The 26402-nt window shown below is 36.2% G+C and overlaps 1 protein-coding gene across 8 annotated transcripts in view; it reads right to left on the minus strand.

Moving 5' to 3' along the window:
* The window catches only part of DLG2 (discs large MAGUK scaffold protein 2), an 883769-nt gene that overhangs the window by 270669 nt on the left and 586698 nt on the right, over positions 1–26402 (minus strand). For all 8 annotated transcript variants that reach the window (XM_032198439.1, XM_032198448.1, XM_032198456.1 and 5 more), the window contains 2 exons: positions 15307–15451; positions 12213–12354 (listed from right to left, as the gene is read on the minus strand). In XM_032198439.1, coding sequence (XP_032054330.1) covers positions 12213–12354; positions 15307–15451 — 287 coding nt within the window. The remainder of the gene's footprint in view (positions 1–12212; positions 12355–15306; positions 15452–26402) is intronic.

Genomic DNA, 26402 nt, shown 5'->3' on the forward strand with positions numbered 1-26402 from the left:
TACTCTGAACAATAACTAAATGCTTCTGTATTATCTTAGTTAGCGGATTTGTTCCTTTTCTGCTTTTAAACTGTTTGTTGTTGTTGTTTGTTTGTTTGTGACTAACATAGATTACAGTTCTTTGTTTTTATCTGCAAACTAAAATGTAATCCCTATGATAAATGAGAACAGCAACTCTCATTTGGTCAGGATGGACAGGAATAATTAAGTTAGAAAGAGAATCGGGTATACAAGAGCAGAGGAAAGGCATCAGAAAGTATCAGCAGTAGCATAACTTGAGCATGTCTCAGCAGATAATTCAGTGACTGCAGAGAGAATCAAGTCACTCAGTGCCACAAGGTAAGCTTTTAAATGGTAGCTTGAACAGCAGATAGCAATAAATTACTTTTCTATCCCCGAAAAATTGAAAGCTGGAATGTTAATCAGTAGAGAGCTAGCTGTAATGAGGCAAGATTTCTAGGGTAAGGTTTAACTAATTTGTGGAACAGCAAAAAACAATAAGAGGGGGAGGTAGAGTATCGATCTGATGAAGGTTCTGTTTATTTCTTTCATAACAGATTGTGTAAGAAGAACAAATCCTACTAGTTGTTCATAGCCTTTATTTTTCTTTGTTTGGAACAAACAAATTGCGTTATTATTTCAGGCTGGCTTTATTGCACAACAGAAGTTATAAGAAGATGTCCTTATTAAAACTATTATCTCCTCAGCATCATGCAGAGTCCTCAATTCAATTTTAACTTTTCTTATTGCAGAATTCTGTTTGTGAAAGTTCAGTTGCCAACACATAGCACATTAAATGTTAACATTTTTTTTTTTTTTTTTGGTTTTTAAAACCATTTGTGTTATGGAAGGAAACCAGATAAACTCTCATAGCATATCAAGTCTGCAGGGCTATAACCATAAAATGCTAAATTCAATCTGAGAGAAAGTAAATCTCACAATTCTACAAGTCTCCAACAGTTGATTTTGTTTTGCTTTGTTTTGTTTTTCCTCTGAGTAGCAATTTTTAATTGTATTCAAGTTCAATAAAAACATATAGCACATTAGTATTGCTCACATAATGTTGCTGGGAAGTGTGAAAAGAACTGTTTTTAAAATTATTTCACTATAAAAACACAAATCAATAGCAATTTAATAGAAATGAAGTCTTCTATTTCGAATAGCCAGTGACTCATATGTATGCCTTTGACTTTAGTTTCTCATTCATATGACCTTCTAGGAGAACCATACATCTTGTTCAGAAGGTTTATTTAAAATTGAAAGTTGATTTTATTTCACAGGTTATGTCCTAGCAGTTTGAATAAGACCAAAACACTCACATGATATGTTTATTTCAACTGGAAGACTGTCAGAGAAGGTGTGTGAAGAGCTGGAAGAAACTACCAAAAGGATATTACCCTAGTTCTTTCTGGAAATCCTTGTGTAATCAATTATTTCCCAGCTTTTGCATTATTATCTGCTATGTTCATGAGCCTTAAAGTTTTCCATAAGTGCAAAACAAGTGCTTGAGATCATAGCAGTATTTTAGCACTGCAATGAATAGTAAGAATGCCTCTTAGCAGTAAAATTTAAACATTTTAATCATGTTTTCAACAGCCTACGAGAAGGCATAATAGAATAATTTAGAATTTCTAATATTCTATACCTAGTTCTACATTCATTAGTCTTACACATTAGGAACTAGGAAACAAATTAACTGCTTAATTTGAAAAAAAAAATAAAAATAAAATCAGTACAATTTTCTGTTGCAGCAAAACAGAAAAGAAGAACGTTTCACATAAGAATGGTGAGACTGTCAGACTGCAGGCCCATCTGCATCAGTACCTGGTCCCTTGCAGGGATGTTCAGGGAACAAGGACAGTAAATAATGTCCCTTCCCTGCTCAGCTGTTGAAAATCAGCAAATTAGGGACCACATGGACCAGAAATGAAAGCCAAGCAAATTGTGTTTACTGGGCCTATCCACTGTGAATTTGTGCACTTTTCCTCATCTGTATTTAAACACTGATAGGTTCCTAGGCAAAACAACACCCAGTGGCAGTGAGTCCAGCAAATCAATTGTGACATACCGAAAATTTCTACCTCTGTGTATTGTAAGCCTGTTACTTGATAGCACATTGATAACATTTGGAAACATTTCAAAAACTTTTTTTTTTTTTAATTTAAACTCACTTGGCAATGTATTTTACACTCCCTGCCACTTAGTTATAACAAAGTGTTAGTAATAATTGTTTACTACCTTCCCTATTACAGGTGCTTTTGCAGATCTCTGTCCTATTTCTCCCTATCACCCTTTTTCTATGCTGGAATTATCATTTATGTAGCTCTATCTGGAAGCCATGCTACACCCTTGATCATCTGTCACCCTATTCTGGGGCTATATTGAGTTGTCTTCATGTAGTATTCAAGAATTGGATGCATCATAGATTCATACAGAAAAACATTATCTTTAGTACTCTCTTCCTGTCAGATTCTATTTAAATTCTAATTACCCTTTTGACTACTCTTGAGAACTGAGTTGACACTGTTACAGAATTAAACACATCTACCCCAAGGTATCTTGCTTAAGTGGTAATAGCTGCTTTATGAGTCCATGTCAGTGGATACATGTAGTTTGTACTTAGACTTAATTTTTTATTTTGTGCACTATTAAACATTATGCACCATTTCTGCCTGTATTATAACTGCCAATTCTACTATCTTATTTTAAAAATCTGCACACAAGCCTTAAGCTAGACTCTGCAATTTTATTTATTTATTTATTTATTTTTGTAAAGAACTGAGTATTAAGTAGCTTCCACTGACAGAAATAGAAATCCCATTCTTTGGGAATCTCTGACAAATTTGACGAATACGTGTAGATTACTCAGGACATAACAGATTGTCTGTTGACATTACAATAAGTAAAATTTCACTTTTAAATTAATTATTATGAATTCTAAAACAATGGGGTAGCAAACAGAAAGCTTAGACAATTATTATGCATTTCTAAAGTTTAATAATATGTTTAATGTTTGCATACTAAATATACGAGACATAAAATAGTTGCTTTATTGAAGGCAACAAATAATAATATAGAGCTAAAAAATACAACTGTGACTTCTTTTTCTGAAAAGCTATTGACAGAATTCTACAAGGAGCTGTTGTTAGATGATAGCATAACTAAGTACTGTAACTTTGCATTTCACCAAGGGTCCAATTTAAGGTTATATAGGCAAATTATTTTTTTTTAATGTAATATACATTTAATGTGTAATGTAAATAGTATTCCTGTATTTATTTATTTATTTACAGTATAGTTGCTTAGGTTGATAAAAGGCTAAACCAAGAAAGAAATACTATTATGGAACACCATGTTGAAATCAATATGATCATCAGCAGAGTCACCAAATTCTGATCCAGAGCATGAAATCGCTACCACATGAGAGACAGGGAGTGACCAGCAGCAGCAGCAGGCTGTCATCCTCCAGAAGGACAAGCAATGCAATTATTGAGCAATAATGACAGACTGCCTGCAGAAATCATGCTCTAGTCCTGCAAACCCCAGAAATCTTGGGTTTCTCTCATTTTTTTCTAGAGAGATGGCCTCAGTTTAATCCTGCCAGCATTGTATCAGCAACTTTTGCTACCTGCTCTGTAGCTCTGCTCCTTTCCCCTGTCTTCTTGCACAACTATTGATTATCCCAAACCTCAGTTTTTATTGTCTGAGGGAGTTGCTGGTTCAGCAGCTCTGAAATTTATTGTTGCTCTTCTCCAGGCTATTTTTCTCCATTGCTTCTTCATGTCTCTTCACCCATTTCTCACTTATGTCCTTCCTTGTCCTAATTTTAAGTTTACTTGCACAATAAATACGTCTTCTCTGCTTGTGATTTCCATTTTCACAGAAACATTGACAAGTTCTCACTCATTTTTACATCCAATCTCACTGTAACTCCTTGCCAAGTACACTCCCTTCCATTCCTCCAACCTTTTCAATGTTCAAATCTGACAGGACCGGGCATTCAGAGCACTGAGCAGAATCACTCCTGATTATGTTTCTATGTCAGAAAAGGTTGGAAGAAATAAGTAGAGAGAAAAACTAGCTTGGGCTATATAATGCTGGGCTCAATCATGCTGGCTTTTTTAAACAATCAGTATTAGAAAGTTGGGAGAAGCTTTTCTGCCCTACAGTATGAGGATGGAATTTAAAAGAGTTTTACCCTTATAGATATACATATATATATATAAAGATAAATGAATTGCAGTTTTTCCAAAGACCTGTATTTGTTGGCATTTAGACAGATTTTCACAAATGCAGTAGAAATACTGTGGAGGTTGAACTTCATCAGCTTCTAGAATTAAACACCCTCATGCTATGTATGGAATGCTATAATATTTAAAATATATCACCATGATTTTTAGCATGAACTAAGCTATGTAATTCTTCCTCTACTCCTTAAATGACCAAATGACCAAACTGCTATGGTTTAAAATAAATACAATTCAACTTGATGAAACTAGCGATCAATTAAAGTTACTTTAAAAATAATAACTGTAATTTGCACTAAATTTTAAAACAAAACAGACGTGCAACCTTTTCTATCCAGCCTCAGGTGAAAAAAAAAAAAGAAAAGGCATTAAAGTATTATCTGGAACAATTAATCTGCTGACAATGTTACAAGTGATTTAATATTACTATATGTAATTAATTATCTTTAAGACATAGGTTACATGATGAGTTTAGGTGAGGCATAATGATATGATTGATGAGATCTGATAATTACCTTTCATATCCATATAACTGCACCAGCATACTTCTGCATGTCTTTTTTTCACTGCTGTAGAGCAATGTTGGGTCAAAAACATGGTGCAAAACTCACTATGTGAAAGCACTACCTACAATACTCAGTGCTCTTCTTCTTCATCTGGGATACAAGAGTTTCAGTTCTGTTCCCTCAAAAAGAACAAGAAATGCAGCTAAGCTAACTCCTTTCAGCAAATACACACTTTTCAAATATGCAGTGTTTTGTCAATGGATGATTGACAACTCTGAATGAAGTCAACTCATTCGAGATCCCAATGGAACACTACTAAAATCTGCAGTTCTCTATCCCTATTTTTTTACTTAATAAAAGCCCAAACCATTGTCAAACAACTGCTATTCATAGTTTCATAACATGCATAACTTCATATTATTTGTAATGCTTTAATCCTGAACAGTCAAATCTGTGCATCAATACAATTTTAAAGGTGTTTCTATAAAATAACCTCAATTCAACAAGCAGGCTTATGTAAGTACCCAAGAAACAGTTGAAGAATGCTGCTCTCAATACCGGGAAAATTTCCCTTGAGACTTCAACTTAATGGTTCTCCTTTTTCTCCTCCCCAATCCCCAGCACCTCCTCCTTATCCAGAAAATGTTATTTTGCAAAGATGCATATAAAAGAAATCAAACGTGCTTTTCACAGCAAAACAGATAACTCAGACAGCTTTTCCATCCATGAATCTTTAATGTCTACCCAGAGTTAAATGTTAAAGTACATTTTTTATCCATTGAAGCACAACAGTTTGATGTTACTATTTTCTGAAGTTAAAAAGGAAGTAAAAACTCAAGATGGTAGTTCTTTATTTTATGCATCTTTTACCTATGTTGTTTGTTAAAGCCAGAAGGAGCAACCGTCTAAAAACTACAGAATTTCTTTTTTTTTTGCTAGAAATAGAAAGGCAGACATCTGCTAAAGAGTAAATTGTTACTTCTATCTCAGCTCTATTAGTAGTGTATATTCCACAAAACACTAAAACAACAAATCACTTTTTTCTTCTCAATATAGTAGAAAAGTTGTCAGGAAGGGACCTCTGTAGGTCATCTCATTCAATCTCATGCTTTAAGCAGGATTATTGCCAATGCTAGCTCATATCAGTCTTGATTCTGTCTAAGCAAATCTTAAAAATCTCGAAGCATGGATACTTCACAGCCCATCTGAGCAATATGCTCCACCACTACCTCACTCACCTGGTGTCTTTTTTTTCCTTCTTAAATTGAAATCAGATCATGCCAAACAAACACTTCTGGCCTTTGATCTTTTTTGCATTTTATGTCACTACTGAGAAGAGTTTGGTTTCATCATCTTTGCTGCTGAGTAGTTGTAGGATGCTCTTAGAATGACCCTTGGTCTCTCCTTCATAACACTAAACAAGCCCTAGCTCCCTCATTGTGTCTGTAACTTCCATGAGATTTAACTCAGAGTCTGATGGACCCTTTCTTGTTTACCCACATCCCTCTTGAAGTCAAAAACCGGGAACTAGTCAGTCTTCAAGAACATAACTTATCTTTATCTGCTGGCCATTTTTCTCCTAATGTAGCCCGGTATTCTGATTACCTGCCTTGTAATGAGAGTTCTCTTCTGGGTCCATGTTCAGCCTGGCATCTGCTGTAACCTTCAGGTCATTTTCAATGTAGCTGTAATTTAGATACTTGTTTCACAGCTCATATGAGTGTGTGCAGCTGTTCTACCCCAGCTGTAGAACTTCAAATTTCTTACTGAAACCTTATTTCAGATTTCTTACTGAACCTCCTTTCTAGAGGTTTCTCCTGGTCCAATTCTTAATCAAGATCGCTCTGGTATATAGCTCTGCCCTTCGTCATGTCAGTAACTCCGCCTTAACTTACCATCATCCACAAAACTGCTGAGGGTGCACTCTGTGTCATGATCTACGTCATTGATGAAGATATTCAACTGACGCCTGGAGTATCCTGAGGTACTCTGCTCATTGCAGCCTGCCTGACAGATGTCAAGTGATGATCTTCAGCCTTTCAGCCTACTGGTTCAGTCGGCTCCCAACCCAATCTCTTCTTTTAGTCCACTCTTCCTCATCTTTCAGATGAGAACTCTGTGGGAGATTGTGTTAAAAGCCTTACCAAATCTGCTGTAGCATGCAAAAGTGCACAGCCGTGCTGAGAGAAGTCTAATAAGGAAGATGGCAGCTTAAAATCCAGGAAATACCCAAAAGGCTACCCAGAGGGTTTCCAAAACTTTACAAATCATACATTCTTTCCAGCTACAGATGAGATGTACCCATTTATCCAACACTTCCTTATGTCTGGATGAGAGGTTGCTGGAGGAGTTTTAAAGGGCACTCCCTGTATCCTGCAGCATGTGTGTTACAGCTTCTCCTGATCTTCACAGGGACAAGGAATGAGATGGCCTGGAACAGCTTTGCAGCCACTCCCAAAGACAGGTGATGGTGAAAAAGAATTGCCACATGCCCCACAGTACATCGGATGCACATTTTGTGAGTTGTAGTGAGGTCCAGGGATGCCTTTGGAGCTAGCTGTGTTTTCATCCAGCAAAGAGCCATTTCTACATGAGGCAGTCCCTGCACTGTGGCCCTGGTTGGTATAGGACAATCACTGCTATCCACATGGCTCATCATTTCATCAGAAAAGTCAATCAGGCTGTACAAGTACATGATTTGCTTTTGGTAAATCCATGCTGACTATTCCAATTACCTTTTGGCCCCTTCAGTGCCTGGCAAAGATGATAATGTACTTAAGCTCTTTCTATACTGTCTGCCATTACATTGTCTCCTCCATCAGTTTTTTCCTCCATCAATTTTTGCCTTCATTTTTGAAACTAGCACACTTGCAGAATCACTTTTTGTTACCCTTCATGACCCTTGGAAGTCTTAGATCAAAGCCATCAGCTTTCTGGCAGGCAAGCAACGCTTGTCTACATCTTGCATTTTAGTTCAAGAAGCTCTTAACATAGTCTAGGCGGCCTTCTGATGAATTCCCAGTCATACAGCTCAATCGTATGGCTCATTCCTGAGTTCTCAGCAAGTTTTATTTAGAAATCATCCATCTTTCATGGAACCTATGTCTGTGTGGCAGCATCCCAAGCAATTTTGCTTAGCAATTCTCCAGAAAGAGTGAAGTCTGCTCTTCTGAAGTCTACAGTCATAACTCGCTGACTACCTTTACAGACTTCCTTTGAATCATGGATTCCACCAACTCATGGTCATTCTGATCTGAGCTGTTATTTATTTACCACCTTTCAGACTGGTTCTTCCCTTTTCATGAACAGCAAGTCAAGCAGAGAATTATACCTGTTTATCCCCTTGAGGAGCATTAGGAAAATTGTTAATACCACAATCAAGGAATTGCCTGGACTGCCTGCACAGCACTTCCATCTTACTAGAAACTAGTATATCTTTTATACCTAAGTGATATATGTCACATTCTACTTACCTGAAATTTTGTTATCTTATTTGAATTTTAAAATGTGACGATCTTTTTATAAAAATACAAGAAGGAAAAGCTTCCATCCCCAGGGAATTTAAAATGAATCCAACAAAACAGAAAGTAAATTACGCCTTTCAACTGACAGCATTTTGGACCAATATTATACACAACTTACAAAAGCTCAGCAAGTAAAGAGTAACATCCAGTTTCATTAAAATTTGTGGCTGAGGATGATCTGGTACGTTTCTATCCTTTGTGCTCTGATCAAGCTTTTTTTTTTTTTTTTCCTACAGTTTAATTAAGTAAAATATGTTCTGTTTTTTTCCAGATGCTGATTCAATATCAGCCCAAGAATGTAATTTTTTTATCAACAGAAACATGCATTTTGTTGGCCAAAAAATATTCAGGTAAAGAAAAATCTGGATCTGGAATTAAAAAAAAAAAAAAAAAAAAAAAAAAAGGAAAGAAAGAAAAAGGATAAAAGAAAAAAAAAGAGGAAGAAGAGTAAGCGGACAAGTTATGATGAATTTTCAACTGTTTTGACTTCACCAACAGATTCATTAAAGCAAAGAAGTTAAAGCTTCTCATCAGCTTCACTCAAGTCATATGTACAACAAATTCTGAGATTGCAAATGCCTCTTATAGAGGAGACGTTACTGTTCCAAATATTTTTAGTTGGCACAAATGAAAATCTGACAGAAGTGTTGCCATATTATGGCTGCATGGGTAATAAATTTCCTTATGTGATCACCATGTAAATTAACCCTGAAAACCTATTATAGTGAGAACCAGGTAGTTTTAATGGATAGCACTGCAGTAGTTGGCAATTATCTTAATTATAAAAAATTATGTGAAGGAACCTAATTATAAATGCTGCAATCAAGGGATCTATAGGGTTCACTAGAATTATCAATATGATAATTAACTTTCCAAAAGACTTTAGGTCTTTCTAAACTGGTCAGGAACAAAGACTTTTAAAATATCTTCTCATTTTAAAGGCAGACTCACCATCAAATCCTATTGCATTGCACAGAGATAGTGCAATCACCGTTCCCAGTTTATAGCTGTCAAAATTTGTCAGATTTAATGGTATCATTTTTCAATAGTCCCACTGGAATTAATAGGCAATAATCAGCTGCACAGATGAAAGGAAGGAAGGAAGGAAGGAAGGAAGGAAGGAAGGAAGGAAGGAAGGAAGGAAGGAAGGAAGGAAGGAAGGAAGGAAGGAAGGAAGGAAGGAAGAGAGAAAGTTGTCATTCATGGGCTAAAAGGTTTGATTTTGAAGGTCAGAGCTTTTCAGTCATAGTAGTCAGAGGAGAAGCCTGGTCTCCTGGCTCTTGTTCGGGTGTCCCTTGGATAGAGCTGTATGATGTGTTTTCAGTGAGGAAATCCAGCAGCAGGAAGCGCCATTTTTCTTATGACACATCACTGTATTCATTTAATCTTTGTGCTACAGTATCCTGGATATCAGTGTAGCATATAAACTATATCACTGTTAAAAATTCCATAATAGTCCTAATAAATTTAAGTCCTTCCTTCAATAAGGTGAAATAAAGACTTGTTTAGAGATTGTTATTTGATTTGGTCTGTTACATTCAGGGTCTGCTCACATACTATTTGACATCTTTATTTCTGCCAGTGTCCTATACATGCCACAGAAGGTGATGCTTGCAGAGTTGATAGTGCCAATCCTCCATATTTCAGGTAACAGACCTTCATTAGAAAACATATTAATTCGGAAGTCCAGATAGGAAGAATACAGGAGAGGAATATTCAGAATATACTGTGCTTTTTTGGACATTTATTTTTTATCCAAATAACACAAAATGAAGGTTGGTATGAATACCTCAGCCAAGAATTAGACTATGTAAGTAGTCTTTACTGTCAGGACCTAAACCAACAAAATTAACTTGTTTAAAAATAAAAATGATTGGAATATGAAGACATCTTTCTTCCTAAGAAGATCAAAAAGACATTGTTGTATTTCAATAAGTATCTTGCATGGTTCTTCCAGCAGGTATGCTTTCTATTGGATACTTACCTCAACAATGGACTAGAACTGTCATTGCCTTCACTTCTGTTTTATAACTATTGTTTCCCAACCCTTTTTTTTTTTTTTTAATAAAAATAAAAATACAAGCAATTAAAAAGTTAAAATCAGCTACAGGAGCAGAAACAAAGGACTTCTAAGGATACTTCTCCATTACCTTTCAGTTTTACTAACTTTTTAAATGATCTTTGCATTCTGAGTGCAGCTTTTCTCTTGTTTTAGGATTCCTTCCTGTATTATCTGTGACTTTTGGATCTCCTTAGCTATTATTTACTTTTAAGATTGAATTTTCTGCTGTTTTTAAACTTTGCCAACACTTTCTCAATAATAATGGTGCTGATGTCTCATTACAGAAAGAGATAAAACAGCACTACAAGTCCTCATAATTGTAACCCAGATACCATATTAGTATTCTTCCTATACATAGGCATTTTAGAAATTATGGGGTCAGTATGAACTCAGGTAAAGCCTTGATGCACAATTTAATGAAATCAGAATTTTAACTATTAATTAAAATATGTAACTTCTTGGAACCCTTTGGAGAAAATTCATCCTGACTGAATGTCTCATAAATTGAAGGAAAGCAACATTGTTTTTGCATCCTCAATCAAAACAAAGGAGAAATTATTTTAGCCAAGACAGGGAAGCAAGGTGTGGTTTCCATAAATTTATGTCTTGATTAAAACTGTATCATGATTTAGTTACTCTGAATCTGTCTGATCCAACAAGTTAAGCAGCTTGAGATCTTAATCTTATACAACAAGAAATATGAAATGCAAATTTGCAAATTATGAAGCTGACGAATACATAAGTGGATGAGATCCTTTGGCCTAGGATACACAGTAGGTCAGGTTAGATGACCACAAACAGTGCCCCTTTTAGCTTTAAACACAATGAATCTATAAATACTGAAGTACAGGGAAAAAAAAAAATCATTTTCTGTGGCACTAGACATTAAAAGATAAGGTACTAGCCAAATAAGATAAATACACAGTTTTATCAGTGATGTTCACAACACAAGGCATAAAATAACTCTTCCTGCATTTTCCTGTGTCTTTTCTACCTGGCAATCATCTACCTGGCAATCATTACCTTATGTCTACAATCCTTTTTGGATTGTTAAAAACAAACAAGCAAAAAAAAAAAAAAATACAGAAAACAAACAAACAAACAAACAAAATATTGGAAGCTATTTCCTTGGTCATTTTGCTGATAATCACAAGAACTTCTTTTATAAATGTATCAAGTGCTACTGTACAGTTTCCTTTTAACCTCTATACTCCCACAGAGAGCTGTTTCATATCATGATTCTCTAATAGTTATGACACTTTTTCTAGTTTCCCACCTAAATTTATTCACAGACAGTTTACAGCCAGTTTATACAATTTTTTTTTTTTTTCTTTTCGCATACTGTTTACTCTCTGTGTCATTTATCTTTGTGTGTGTACACAGAGCAATTACAGGCTATTTCAGCCTTGCTTTCACAGAACTAAACAAGACAGACCTTTCAGAGTACACTCTCACAGACAGGTACAAACACATGTACAGCCACTCCACCCATACATCAGTGAGCCAGATGAGTCACTGATCCTGAGATCTCCTAGTTGTGCTGGTAAGAAGCTATCACAGCTAATACACCTCTTAAAAAACAGCATGTTTTGCTCAGTGTCAGCACTGCTCTAATGCAGCCATGTTGTTTACGAACTAGTGCAGGATTGTACCCAGAAAACATGGACTTCTGGTCAGCATTCATTCATGAGATCTTTCTCTTAGATGTCTCTATACCTGTAATAGCTATGATTTTTCTTCCCTTGAACACAGGTGAAAACAACTATATGCTGTGTGCTGTCAGGAGTGCATGGAGTGCTTCACCTTGCTTTACCAATGCTTTAACAATGTTCTTTGCAATTGCCATGAAATGTAACAAAGAAAAGCATCTGACCTGGTGTAGTCATCCTCCACAAGCATGTGCTTTGGAATGGGTGAATATCTTCCCGGTGAAATAGGGGCCAGAGATGCCTTGTACTCTAAAGTGCCGTTGTTTCCAGAAGAGAGTATATGATTTTCCATTGGTGGAGAATAAGCTGGTGGTAAGAATAAGCATTTCCTGTTAGCCATTTCTATATTTGATTAGGTCATGACTGCATCATTTTTATTTAAGTACGAAGAATATGCTTGCTGCTGTAAATAACACCAAAACAGACAGTTCATGCCTGAGAGAGCTTAAAATTTAACAAGACAGATTGAGCAGCTGGAGTTTTCCCAAAAGGTTAATAATAACAAACAAAACAACAGCAACAACAACAACAATAATAATGGTAATGGTTCATTTTGCAGAAATTGAATCTTTAAAAGGGATCCAAGTAAGAAAGGATAGTTTGGAAGATGGGAAACAAAGACTTTCTTCAATTATTAGTGACTCAAAGAAGGAAATGTAAATAGGAGAGAATGAGATTAAAAGCACACACATCTTTTTGGCTCCATTGTACAGAAGTGGGAGCAATACAGTAAGAGCTCATTGCAGGATTAAAGCAGGAATTGTATGGCAAGAACTATGTTTGGTGAAGATTTAAAGCTGTGATTTACTTAAGGTGCCACATTTTCCCATGTAATTGAAATTTCAGTACCAATATAAACTGCATTATTTAGAACTCAGTAAATCTGTATACAGAACATAAATTGGATACAAATCTCATACAAATTAATGACTAATAATGACAATTACAGGATGGTGCTGTCTGATTCTATCTTGGGTCTGTGGATTTTGTTATTTGTTTGCTTTTTGCCATTCTCAAGTTACTTGCAATAGCTGTAATCAAATCTCTAGTTAATGTAATTAGAAAAGGAAATGATAAGTAGCAGAAACAAAGACACATGCTTCTGCAACGAGCTACAACTAATTTTCTCATTAAAAGAAGTCTTTCTAGTCTTATTTTCAGTCCTTCCTTCAGATGCTGAGATTCAGAATGCTTAAAAGCAAAATATCCCTACAGGGAAAGGCCATTACCCATTCTGAAATACTCTGAACATGCAGATATAATGAAAGGTTCCCCGAAGATAAATGAATCTCTATGCACCAGCAGCCTGGGATGGGCTACCGCAAATCTTTTCAACCTCTACTCCCTCTCTGGAATTGCTTCTGTCTGTTCATATGCTGCTGATCTATAATCTGACATAATAAAACACACTCTTTTAGAACTCTCAAATTATTTTAGGAAGTATTATAATGCTGGAGATTGGATAGGGACATTTAGTAGTTTTACTTGTTGGGCTTTGCTAAGATTCAGACCAGACTGCTACTGAACAATCATGACTGCCATCTGTTGTAACATTTACTAAGTAAATAGGTATGCTCTGCACAGTTGAATATACCACCTGATGCGAATCTTACAAAACCTTCTCTTTTATTTTAATGGAGCAGTCTGAATAAAGAGGATTATGGATATGAAGCTTTCCCCTCAACTTTTTCAGTTCACAGTGGCAACGCACTGCAAATGAGCAACTAAATTAATCTCTTATCTTTTACAGAGAAAATCTACCTTTCCCAGTCCTTAGTTGGTTCCCTGACCTTAAGTGCCCCTAGTATTATTGCAGAAGATCAAGATGTGTATGGGTCAGTTGCTGAAACTCTCCAAAAATTAAACTGTCACCCAGTTGTTAGGTGGTGCAGCTGTTTCCTTTTGGTAATGAAACCCCAGGCAGACAGTTTTTTGTGAAGAACTGAATGAAGGAAGGGAGTTTTAGTAACAAAGTGATTAGACCAGACGGCATTAGTGGTATAGAGAGCTACAATTGAAATGCTAAGATCACTGTTTATGAGAAGAGAATGGGAATGGAAACATCAAGAGGACTGGTAGATGGAGGTTTATAAGAATATAGTATTGATAGCACCTAGATTCATCAGTAGGTTATCAAACATAGAATAACTTTGGGCAACTTCTCAGGACAGCCTAAACCCAAACTAAAACAAAGACTCAAGCCATTAAGAAATTATACCAGGAAATAGACTAGATTGGAGTCTAGGACACTCAGACAGGGAGACAAAGGAGAAGAGAGTAAACCCTGATAGAGAGAAAAACCTAATCACAGTCATCTCCTTAGGACTACAAAAAGCACACAGTCAAGCAGGTTGGCAACCTAAGAAGGTGGTGTATGTGTATGGTAAGGGCTTCACAGCCACCCTCCCTTGTCATCTCAGGGAATCTTAGTAAGCTCACCTTGCATGTGTTTTTGCTTGAATGTCGAAAAGAAGTCTAGATGATTTTCAGTACATGGATATCACAGCCTGAGGAAAATCAGTTTGTTTTAAAATAAACTAATCTTCCCTTCTTATGAGATCCTGCACTGAGCTTTATTAACAATTAAACAACCAAAACTCATTCCAGCAACTTTTCCGATAGCAGGGAAGATATTTAATTCAAGGACAAACAAATTCTTAGTCCTCGGTGAAGGAACAGCAGATGAACATATGTAAAGTTAATGGGCAGAATGAGAATGAAGCAAAATGGAGTAGGAATTTAGAAAGTGGATACACACAGAAAATGGGCAGATTTATGTAGATAAAGCAGTGATTTTACATTCCAAGTAAACATTTTATGAAAATATCATATCCGTTTTTCTCAAACTTTTCAGTAAGTTTGTTTGGATCGTTTGCTGCTTGTTCTGATTTTTCAGTGGACAGAGGACTCCATTCTTCAAATCCAATCATACTTCAAAATATATCTGCATATGTATATTACTGTAATTGTCACAAGAGTTGCAGTTCAATCTGATTACTTGGATATTGTCTAATTTGAGTCAGCACAGCAGTACATCATCTACACAGTTACTTTAGCTGCAAATATACTTTAGTTGAATTGTATTATTGGTAATATTTCACAAGTATAGCTTGCTTAGGTGGCATCAAACATTTTATTTTTGTAGCCTTCCACACTGTTTCATAAACTTTAATGGTGTACTTTGGACAAGCTATGAAACATCCACAATGATCTGACAAATTGATGTTTCATACAAAATGAATTACAATAGTCACTTACAGTGAGTAATATCTGGTGGGCCATAAGGATCAGTCATGTAAATGGTGGTGGGCTTTCCAACTTTCAGATACACTACATCTGATGTGTTCTTCAGTATCGCTACTGCCTCTTCATGGGTAACTTCTTCTAAACTGTAATTATTTACCTTAAAGAATGAGAAATAAGACAGGTTGAGTTAGGATCCAGTGGCAAATAAAAATAAAAAAGACACAATTGTCATAATGTTGGAAAAACTGCTGTAGACAAAGAGCACTGAAGATATTGGAAGTGGTATTACAGTAAGGTAGAAAATAAAGTTTTCTCAACATATCCATATTCAAAGACTAACTTAACAGTTTTGATAATGTCGGAGAAACATAATGGGTGAGATGGCACCTGGTCTTGTCAGTAGATAAGTACTTTGTGAAATTTTGCTGATAGTATCATCTTTAATATAAAACTATATTTAATAATAATTTAATAACTTAACACACCAGATCATTTACTGCCTACATTATTTGGTCTACCGAGAATTAACTGTCCAAATCCATCTCATAGCATGGATGGCTAGGACCTGCAATATTCCTAACACCCCAAATCTTTCCATCCATAATATGTCATTGATAGTTGGAATAATAAGAGATACATAGTGATATAAAGGGGCTGCCTGTGAGGTACAGGAAATTGAAAAACAACAAACAACAACAACAACAACAAAAATGAAAGGAAAGGAAAGGAAAGGAAAGGAAAGGAAAGGAAAGGAAAGGAAAGGAAAGGAAAGGAAAGGAAAGGAAAGGAAAGGAAAGGAAAGGAAAGGAAAGGAAAGGAAAGGAAAGGAAAGGAAAGGAAAGGAAAGGAAAGGAAAGGAAAGGAAAGGAAAGGAAAGGAAAGAAAAGAAAAGAAAAGAAAAGAAAAGAAAAGAAAAGAAAAGAAAAGAAAAGAAAAGAAAAGAAAAGAAAAGAAAAGAAAAGAAAAGAAAAGAAAAGAAAAGAAAAGAAAAGAAAAGAAAAGTTCTGTATGCAGGAAGGAGGTTTTGAGTGTGAAGGTTTATGAGTTTTCTGGAAACACGAGACAGACACTGAAAAAATGAGGATGTAGCATTAGCTCTGTGCTCTATCCTAAAAGAAAAATACTTAACCAATAAGAGGATTAAATAGGGATGGAAACAGTGACAACAGCCTTGCCTATTTATGCTTTACTCCAAAAAGAAAAAAAAAAAATCAAAATAAAAATGTCAGAAGGGGTATACAATTTATTCACACATAGATCCACTGTATCTACTGATGTCAACATAGGTTATGCTCCTATCAACAGACTAGAGAACGGTCCCTATGCCAAAAAGGATACAGCCTGAACAGAGAAGTCACAGGATAGAGAAAAGAAGGGTGTGGATTTAGCTTTGAGACGTGTGGCGTAAGGCAATAGAAAAAGCTTCATTTCAAGGTGAATGTCGTGTATGAAACATTTGACTGTGATTTAAAGCATCATCATTCAACTTTTACAGTTATTGGATTTCAAGTTATTGGATTTACAAGGATTTCTTGTAAAGTTTATTCATGATGGAAGAAGCTCCTCAACTGTAGTGTAATACAGTACTGCAGTAAATCACAGAAGGCATTGCATACTTTCTAAGGAATTTAGTATCAGTAAATAATTAGAGACTTGGCTGTGATAGTAAGCTACTGGCAAAGGAATTAAATGGGTAATTGGTAACCAAAGAGAAATTCAAGTATTATGAAAAATTGGAAGACTATTTGTACCGAGATGATTTAATCAACACCAAGAGATATTACTATTTAACAATACTACTCGATAGTATTTTCAAATATAAGGATTATGTTTACATTTTGATCCTTTTACAATTCTCAGATTTGGTTTTAAGGTTAATTGAAAGAGGTAATGACAGGCTTATTATGACAATTCGACACGAAGAACTATGATACAACTTCACTGCCAGAAGAGAGTTACTAACACGGTATGCTGTATTTTGACAGGTCTTCCATTAAAATAAAAAATCTGATCCCTACCTTCTATAAATTTCTCTCTCTTTTATTTAATTAGTTATTTTTTTTAGGAACAGCATTAACATACATTTGCACTTTTAATAAATAAAAAAGTCTTTTTAATTTTAATATATATTTTAATAAATAAAAATATTTTATTTATTAAAAAAATCAAATAAACATCTTTTAAATTACTAGGCTGGCAGGATGCTGAAATCTCTCTTAGTTACATATTTCAAAACCATCTCAAATGCTGAAAATTCACATTTTTGTCAACACAACCATATAGTTACCCTTTATTTTCCCTCCTTTCCATGTTGCTCGTGCATTATCACAGAATAATTGAGGTTGGAAGATAATGCCAGATTTCATCTGTTCCCACCCCTGCTCAAGCAGGGACACCCAGAGCAGGGTGCCCAAGACCAGACCCAGGCAGCTTTTGAAGACCTCCAAGAAGGGAGATTTGACAACCACTCTTGGCAACCTATCATTATATACTTTTTTTTTTTTTTTTTTTTTTTTTTTGGGTGTTTCATCTCAACTCTACAAGCTTTTTCAAGTAAAAGAAAATCTCATATAATAACCTTCCACTACACTTCTGCTTAATAAAAGATGTTCTTAGCCAAAAAAATAAAGGGACACAAAATAAAATATCATAGCAGTATCTGAATTTTGACAGCTTGTAATTTTTTTTTCTTTTTCTTCTGGTAATCTAGTTGATGAAAATCATGGTAAGACTGTTTCCATCACTACACACTTGGATATCACAGTTGTGCAAGTGGAGGATAAATTACCATTTTAGAAACAGGAAATTTAGCATGATACATAGAAAATTTATACTTTCCATGACAGGTCTTACTTCATCTCTATCTAACAATAACTTTACAGGACAGGTAGCTCACCAACTCTGTGTATAAGTTGTACAAATTTTAAAGTTAGAATACAAATTAAAGACCAATTAATTCTAAACTAAGAAGTAATGCCTGAGCAATTATGAACTATTCTTTATACACTTAAAGGTCTTTAAAATCATTGCAAATTTATACCACTTTTTTTTTTTTTCTTTTTTCCTCATTTCTAGTACATATAAGCTTAAATGTGCAGAATATTGTAGAAAATGAGTATGCAGAGCCAGAACTTGGTAGAATTTGAAAGAAGGTAACATGAGTGAAATCAAGATACAAAGGAGAGCTTTAAAGAAGCTGGATGAAAGCTTGTGGAGAAAAAAAAGACACTTCGAAGTAAATGAAGTTCTGTTACAGAAAGCATTCCAGCAAGGAGATAAAACCACCTTCCTTAGGCATTGCTGAGATCAATTTAGAATTACAATATATAAAATATACTATGGATTCCCCAGTTTCATTCAAAGGGTAGCTCTTTGCTTTGGACCTACAATTCCCAGTATTACTAGAATGTGCAAGCATTTATAACTTTTCTTCTTTTTCCAATTCATAAAGCTATCATCACAAATAAAGACATTTGAATGTATTGTTATACACAAACAAAAACCTGAATACATTGATTATATTGCTCAACTTCCTAGATATTATTGCAAGACGATTGTGGTATGCCTTTTTTTTTTTTTTTTCATAAGGAAATCTCTGGATATAATCTCTCTAAACATCATGTCAGAGATGGTGATTATTAGGAAATATGATATTGCAATTGTTTTTTCCAATGACTTGGGGAGAGGAGAAACTCTCATAAAAATCTCCAAGAGATACAATTTCTTGAACTTCTCCTTGTTTCCTTGAAAGATGCTTCTTTTAACTGAATTTTATCTACCACCATAAATCTGGCTGTGTTTCACTGGTTGAGGCACAGCCAGTGCATGATAAGAGAGCTTCACTTCCTATTGCTACAACAACCGTAGTGGAGGATGTAGTTCCAAAAAAAAATGTTAAGTCAGAGGTAAAGAAGATAGAGAGTGGGAGATGTGCACAAAATACAAAAACAAATTGTACAGGGCAATATAGCCCCCTTTAAGATGCTGAGATATTTATGCAGAAGGGCTGGCATTGGAGCTATGTGGACGGAACAAGTACTTCATACCAACATTCTGGCTCTAGGACACCAATTTAAATAGCAATTTAAAGGGAAACAAAACAAAACAAAACAAACAAACAAACAAAAACTTGAGGCAAATGAAAAAAAAAAAGAAGTTCATCCGAGTGGTAAAAGTATTTCTCAGTTCAAGAGTTGGATACCTGAGCCACAGAATAAAACCATGGGAGCCAGAGGACAGAAATCAGAAAGAAAATAGGCATGGAGCAAGCAAGGCTTTTCTGAAATGTACCAGATAGAGAAAATTCAGAAATGCCTACAAAATGTGGGAGCAAGCACAAGTAGCCTGGGAGGAACAAAGGAATTGTCTGAGCAGCCTGTGATCAGGTTAGAAAAGCTAAAGCCCAGATATAGTTAAATCTGGCCAGGGACAGATTCTTTGTCAGCAAAATGAGCAGTGGGACCAAGTGCACCTTGGCAGGTTTGCTGATGACACCAAGCTGTGTGGTGTGTGCTGGAAGGAAGGGATGGCATCCAGAGGGATCTGGGAAGGCCTGATAGGTGGGCCTGTGCGAACCTCATGAGATTCAACAGGGTCAAGTGCAAGGTCTTGCATCTGGGCCACGGCAATCCCAAGCACAAATACAGGCAGGGAATAGATTGAGAGCAGCCCTGAGGAGAAGGACCTGGGGGTGGTGGTTGATGAGAAGCTCAACATGAGCTGTTAGTGTGTGCTTGCAGCACAGAAAGCCAACCATATGCTAGGCTGCTTCAAAAGCAGAGAGGCCAGCAGTGTGAAAAAGGGGATTCTCCCTAAGGTCCCTTCCAATCCAAACCATTTTATGATTCTATGAAATGCAAACAGCACCTGAAGTAAAAAATAAATCAGGAAAGCTGTTTCTATAAACAGAAGGAATGTTATAAGACATACTGATATTACAGGAAAATGACGAGGAAAAGATAATATAGTAATTGAGAAGGAAATTAAAGATACTTACAAGTCCAATCAAAAAGATATTTGAGTGGTGGGGAAAATCAGTATGAAATATTGCCAAAGAGATATAAAAAGACTGCCTTTTTTTTTTTATTTCCTAAATAGCATAATCAAGACAACGAAGTTTAAACTCAAGCAAGAATTATCGTATTTGGAAGTTTTCCTAGATTCATATTGGAAATAAAGGCACTGAGAAGTAGCTGGAGTGAAAAGCTTAGAATCCCCCAAAAGACTACAAGTGTTCTAAAAAATAACTTCATTCACAAGAGCATAAGCCAATAACAGAATTAGATCTCTGGAGGCATAATGTCTTAATTCATATTTTTCTTTAAAGGGAAATTGTTCCTTTCTTCTATTATTCAGAGTAAGAAGACTGGATTCACTCAATGAATGAGACAACGAGGTGATCTTTGCTTTGTCAGTGGTAATATTTGCTTTAGTGTAATATTCTACATCTGATTCAGAAAGTGGATTTTCCTGAGCAAATACTGAGTGAGCACCAGCAGCAAATCCAGAAAGTACCTGCAGTCTGCCCACTGTAAATCTAGAACTGCTGATGGCCTTTTTTAAAACTCACCATGATTTAAAGAGCTGTGAAAAGTAAATGGTTTTCCAATACTGAAACCCAATCTTTAGTACTAAGGATGAAAATCTGCTTGTACTAACTAACATATAATCCCAAGGACTCCTAAATTAGTTACATAACTGCTGAAGTCTGTATAGAAAACAATGGGCCAGCTTCAGATGACTGTGTGTTACTCCCTCTGAAATTAGCTTGCTTAGATTATAAGACTGTAAGTGGGTATGGACTCAGTGTCCTGAAACACTAAAACAGATCTACTCTTTGCTGAGAAATACAAGAGTTTGTGCTTCACGGAAAACAGATCTACTCTTCGAGTAGAGACTGAACTGACAGGCTTCAGGCATCATGTGCATGCAGTGTGCAATTGACACCAAATGGTAGTGAATCATCTTTTTTTTTTTTTTTTTTCTTTTCATCTTTCTATCCTCCCTTTTGAACTGATTTGGGTAAAAAAAATAAATAAATGAAGTGACCTAAGGCAATGAAGTGTTATGAAGATGATGCAATTGTGTAGGAGCAACCAGATAATTAGAGTATCATGAGAATGAATTAAATGGGGAGCTTATAGCTATGGTACCATCCAAAAACTGATTCTAGAAAATCTACCTTTGAATGCTAGATACAGCATTGCAAGCCCAGAGTCAACAACAGTGTCAACCTGGCTCAGAGCCTAGTGCTGCATCAGAAGGGATGTAGTCACCATACCCCCAGAGCTGCTTCTGTACCAATTCACTTTTCAACTCAGACTATTATCTTACTCTTATGTGCTTCCTTTCTGCTAGTCAGCCAGTACAACTGACAGATTAGGTACTATCTGTTCACACTTCTCTGCCTTTGAGTCTAATGGGGTAATGTCTGTCCTTCATTATCTGGCATAGCCACAATGCCACACCTACCTGAGCAAAGAATTATAGCATCATAGAATGGTTTAGGTTGGAAGAGACCTTAAAGCCCACCCAGATCCAACCCCCTGACATGGTCACAGACACCTCTCACCAGACCAGGTTGCTCAAAGGCCCCGTCCAAACTGGCCTTGAACACAGCCAGGGATGGGGCATCCACACCTTCTCTGGGCAATCTGTGCCAGTGCCTCACCACCCTCTGAGTGAAGAATTTCTTCCTAATATGTGTGCACGAGGAGTGATCTGAAACAACAGAGGGTCTGCTCTACATACAGAGATCTACTCTATACACATCTGAAGGGGGTTACTTTGGATTACACCTAGTCTGGCTCTTTAGATGGAATGCTTATTAGCAGCTGCAAAGACATGCACATTTAGAATGCTTCTGGAGAGCATCTTCATAAAAAAATATCTGATTTGTTTCCTCAAAGACCATCCCACAAGACAGAAAAAATCATTTTAAAAAAGCCCTTCTGATCTGAACCATAGATGCACCTTAAACTCAAATAATATTTTCTGATTACATTAACGCAAAAATGATCTTGCATCCACATATAATCTAAAAGAACAGATATCGGTAGCTGATCCTGTAAGGCACAGATTGACAGTTCTAAGTCACAATCCCATCATTACCCTGTGAAACTACCAAGTGGTAACATGATTTTTTCATAATTGGATGGAAGCCTGAATTTCTGAAAAGGAAAGTGGCTTCTGTCTTTTTCCTTTTGTTTTCAGCAATAAAACAGAATCAAGTTAAATCTCTTGGTATGTGAGTCACATCATTTTTTCCTTTCAAATATAAATAGTCCTACAAAAGTATGATCTCTCTGACTGCATAGGCTTAGAAATAGATTAATGAATAATGCCTAAACATGTACGGGTTTTTTAGAATAGGAGACAAATTTTTGAGTACTTAATAAAATACTTATGAGATAAATATTATCTTAAATCTTCTTCTAAATCTTGATATTTTTAAAGCTTTCCCTGAAAGAATATCTTGCTTCTAACTATTAGCCTTGTTTTGTACAAGGAAATACAGTTTTACACTGATTTCTTTTATCTATTCTGTAGCCAAGCACTTCCAAAGTGAGATGATTGTTTCAGATTAAAAAAAGGTAGTTATCATCTGAGAGGTAACAACTTCTTAAATTGTTTTGCAGTTCTTCATTATCAGCTCATTATCAATGAGCTGGAGGATGTGAGGAGTGCACTCCTGCCAAGTTTGTAGAAGACTTCACCTAGGGGGCTGGTCCATATACTTGAGCACAGGGCTGCCATCCTGAAAAGGCTGGTGGAAGGGTCAAACAGGAACTTCGTGGTATTCAATTGAGATAAAGAGTAAGTCCTGCCCCTGGCACTCCCTAGCCCCTTTCAACAGCTATGTGGAACAGCCCTTGTGTCTCCTGGTGGACATCAAGCTGGGCATGAGCCATCTGTGTGTCCTGGCAGCAAAGAAGGCCACAGCATGTGGGCTGAATGCGCACAAGCAGAACCAGGAGATGCAGGGAAGGGATTATTCCTCAGCACTTGACACTCATTAGACTGCAGCTAAACACTGCATTCAGATTTGCCCCCTCACCACACCCACGCCGTCATACATTGAAGATCAATAAACCAGAGCAAGTTCAGGGGAGGGTTACCAGAATAGCTGGGGCAGCCCAACCTGCGCCCTGTGCGGAGACGCTGGGAGAGCTCAACTTGTTCAGCCTGGTGAAGGGACAGCTCTGAGGACAACTAACAGAAGCCTCCACTGGTCATCAAGACAGAGCTAAACTTAGTCGAGTGGCATGTGGCAATGGGAGAGATGACAGGCATTAGCAGAAACAAGAGAAGGTCAGAGGGAACAGGCTGTGCAAGCTCCATCCTAGAATGTTTTCGAGAATCAACTGGATATATTCATGAACGACCTTGTATGCCCCCATAGCTGACCCTACTTGAGCAGGAGGTTGTACTAGAACCCTCCCAATGTTCCTTCAATCTGAATTATCATCATAGCCTGTGATGCTCTGTACATGATACCCCTTTGCTCCTGCCCAGTACAAAGAGAAGCGGCCCAGCTGAGATGCTCATTGCAGCCACATTCCCACTGCAAGAATTACTGTCAGCAGATCAGGCACTACTATAGGTATGACCACCAGATTACAGTAAGGTAGAAGTCTCCTATTAGTTGTCAGTCTTCAGGGCACTGCTCTGGTCTGTTCATTTCACATGCACCTACCAAAACCACTGAGTTGAGTTTTTGGCTGGAGCACTCTTATGTTTCCTACAGTAATTTTACTATTGGGTAACTAAGAGTTATCCTACATTGGAGAATTTCCATGTGGAAGTACTTAGGATAATAAGCCACACGAGCAGGCTCAGTGCCACAGTAACATAACTGCACAGATATGCCCTTGTACAGATTTCACAATAATCACAATGCTCAATATTTACATAATACATCTTGTGAATGCTTAACACACTATTAGCAATCTGCATTTAATAACTGTAGGGACATCAAACTGTGAAATGCTCAGATGGCACCTCATTGTTTTACATTTCAATATTAGTTTTGATTTTGCAGCATCTCTTTTATTACATCTTAAATTTTAATGCATTTGATTTGCATGTTCTTTGGGATCTGAAAGCATTTTACCCAAACTTATCAGAACATAGACACACAAAAAGAAACAACCACCACAGCAGCTGGTGAGAATTCCAGAAGGATGACAAATTCTAGTAAATATTACAGAGAAATGTTGGAAAATAAAAAGATCAAGAAAGCAAGCACTACTGAGAAGAAAAACAATGAGGAAGAGTTCAAATATATAATAAATAAGGAATCTGTGAAGCAGCAGTAGGACCATGCAGGTGACAAGGGTAATATTGCGTCGATAAAAGTGGTAACACTGCCAAAAGAAAGCAATGAATTCTTTCACTCACTTATCACAAAGGAACATGAAGTAAATGCCATGAACTGACATATACTACAGAGGGCAGAAGAGAAAAAATACTGAAGGTATTCAAGAAAACCCACAAGGTATAAAGAAGTCAGGGTGTCTTGTCAGAGAGAACCACAAAACATATCTTTTCATCTCCATGAATTTTAGAAATAGGTTTTGGTCTTGCAACTTTATCTCCAAAATGTAGTAGTTAAGAGCAAATTGATACTATGACTTTTACGCAACAGTGAAAAGCTTGGTCTGGAAGTACGGGACTATGCATGTTATGGAGAGCGATATTATGATTGACTTTTTTCCTCATTTTACATGCAGTGATAAGAGGAGATGATGGTAAGTGCATGGTGCAGAACAAAAGAAAAGCAGTATGAAGATGTGACATCAAACATACTAAGAATGACTTCTGGTCATTTTCAGAGGTCAGATTCAGGAATAAAAACTTGTCCCAGTGGATAAACCTGTATTTACCTGTATCTGACTGCAGTGAATCATAGGTTAAGGACTGAGAAGAGATACTTAATAGGCAAATCCTACCAAAAATAAATAAATAAATAAATTCTACATTCTGATGTAGAAAATTGTTTTTCTACTGAAATTCATTGTAATTAAGTGACACTGGAGGCAAGGAATGCAGTGTGCCTGTGTTTTGCAGATATTATGTATTTCTTCAAGTGAATTGGAAGAAGTTAAGAGTAAGGTAACAAAAATTTGCAAATCACACAAAAACCGAGAAGGAATTATCACCACAGCAAGAAACAACAGCCGAATACAAGTAGATTTTCTATACGGTGCTAAAGAACAAAATAAGGAGCAACTTTGGCAAATATAAGAACACATTTCTATGGAAAAATGAACAAAAATGTCATTAAAGAGCAGGGACTTGAATTTCACTGTGCTGAAAGCCTGAAAAGAGGAAATGTCAGAGAAATGTTAAGTTCTAGTTTCATTTTGCTTTGATTTGCTAACATTATTTGATCTTTAAGTTGTTTTATCTGTCTACTAGGTTTAATTAAAAAAAGCTAAAGTCACCAACACAGCAACCAAGTGCCTTTTTTGTTGTTTTTATTTTTTAAAACCCTGAAAATGAATGGCCATCTTCACATGTGACTGGAACACAGTGTTCCCAGCCAAATACAGAAAACTTCAGATATATTTTTACAGGCAGAAAAAAAGGTCACAGCAATTTTTCACTGCTTAGATATCATGTCACAAAGCAGAGCTACTGCAGTACACTTTTTTCATGGCAATGACTGAAAATATATTTCTCTGCTTGCTGAAATCTATGCAAATGCATTGACATGAATACAACTTGACATAGATTAACTTCTGCTGATTCATCAGGGTCCCTTACAAAGAATTAAAGAAACTCTGTGAGTGGGAAATAATTATCTAGAGGGAACAATATACTAGCACTGCAAATATCAGGAAAAATTTCCCAAAGTGAGATCTATCAGAGAATTAAGAACACTTCCTCAAGGATAAAAGATAGAAAATGTATCTTTAATAACATCTAAATGGAGCATCTACATGAAGCATTCATGCATATAGTAAAATATAGGTAATAGTCCACTGACAGTGGCTACACTTGAGAGTTTTGTGGCATATTTTACATCTTATCACTTTCTTGAAATGGTCAGTAGAATCAGTTGTGCTGTAATAAAGTTTGTGTAACACCTTTCTTTAGAACTTTTA

This window comes from Aythya fuligula, chromosome 1, assembly GCF_009819795.1.
Source record: "Aythya fuligula isolate bAytFul2 chromosome 1, bAytFul2.pri, whole genome shotgun sequence".
In the NCBI taxonomy this organism is placed as follows: Eukaryota; Metazoa; Chordata; class Aves; order Anseriformes; family Anatidae; genus Aythya; species Aythya fuligula.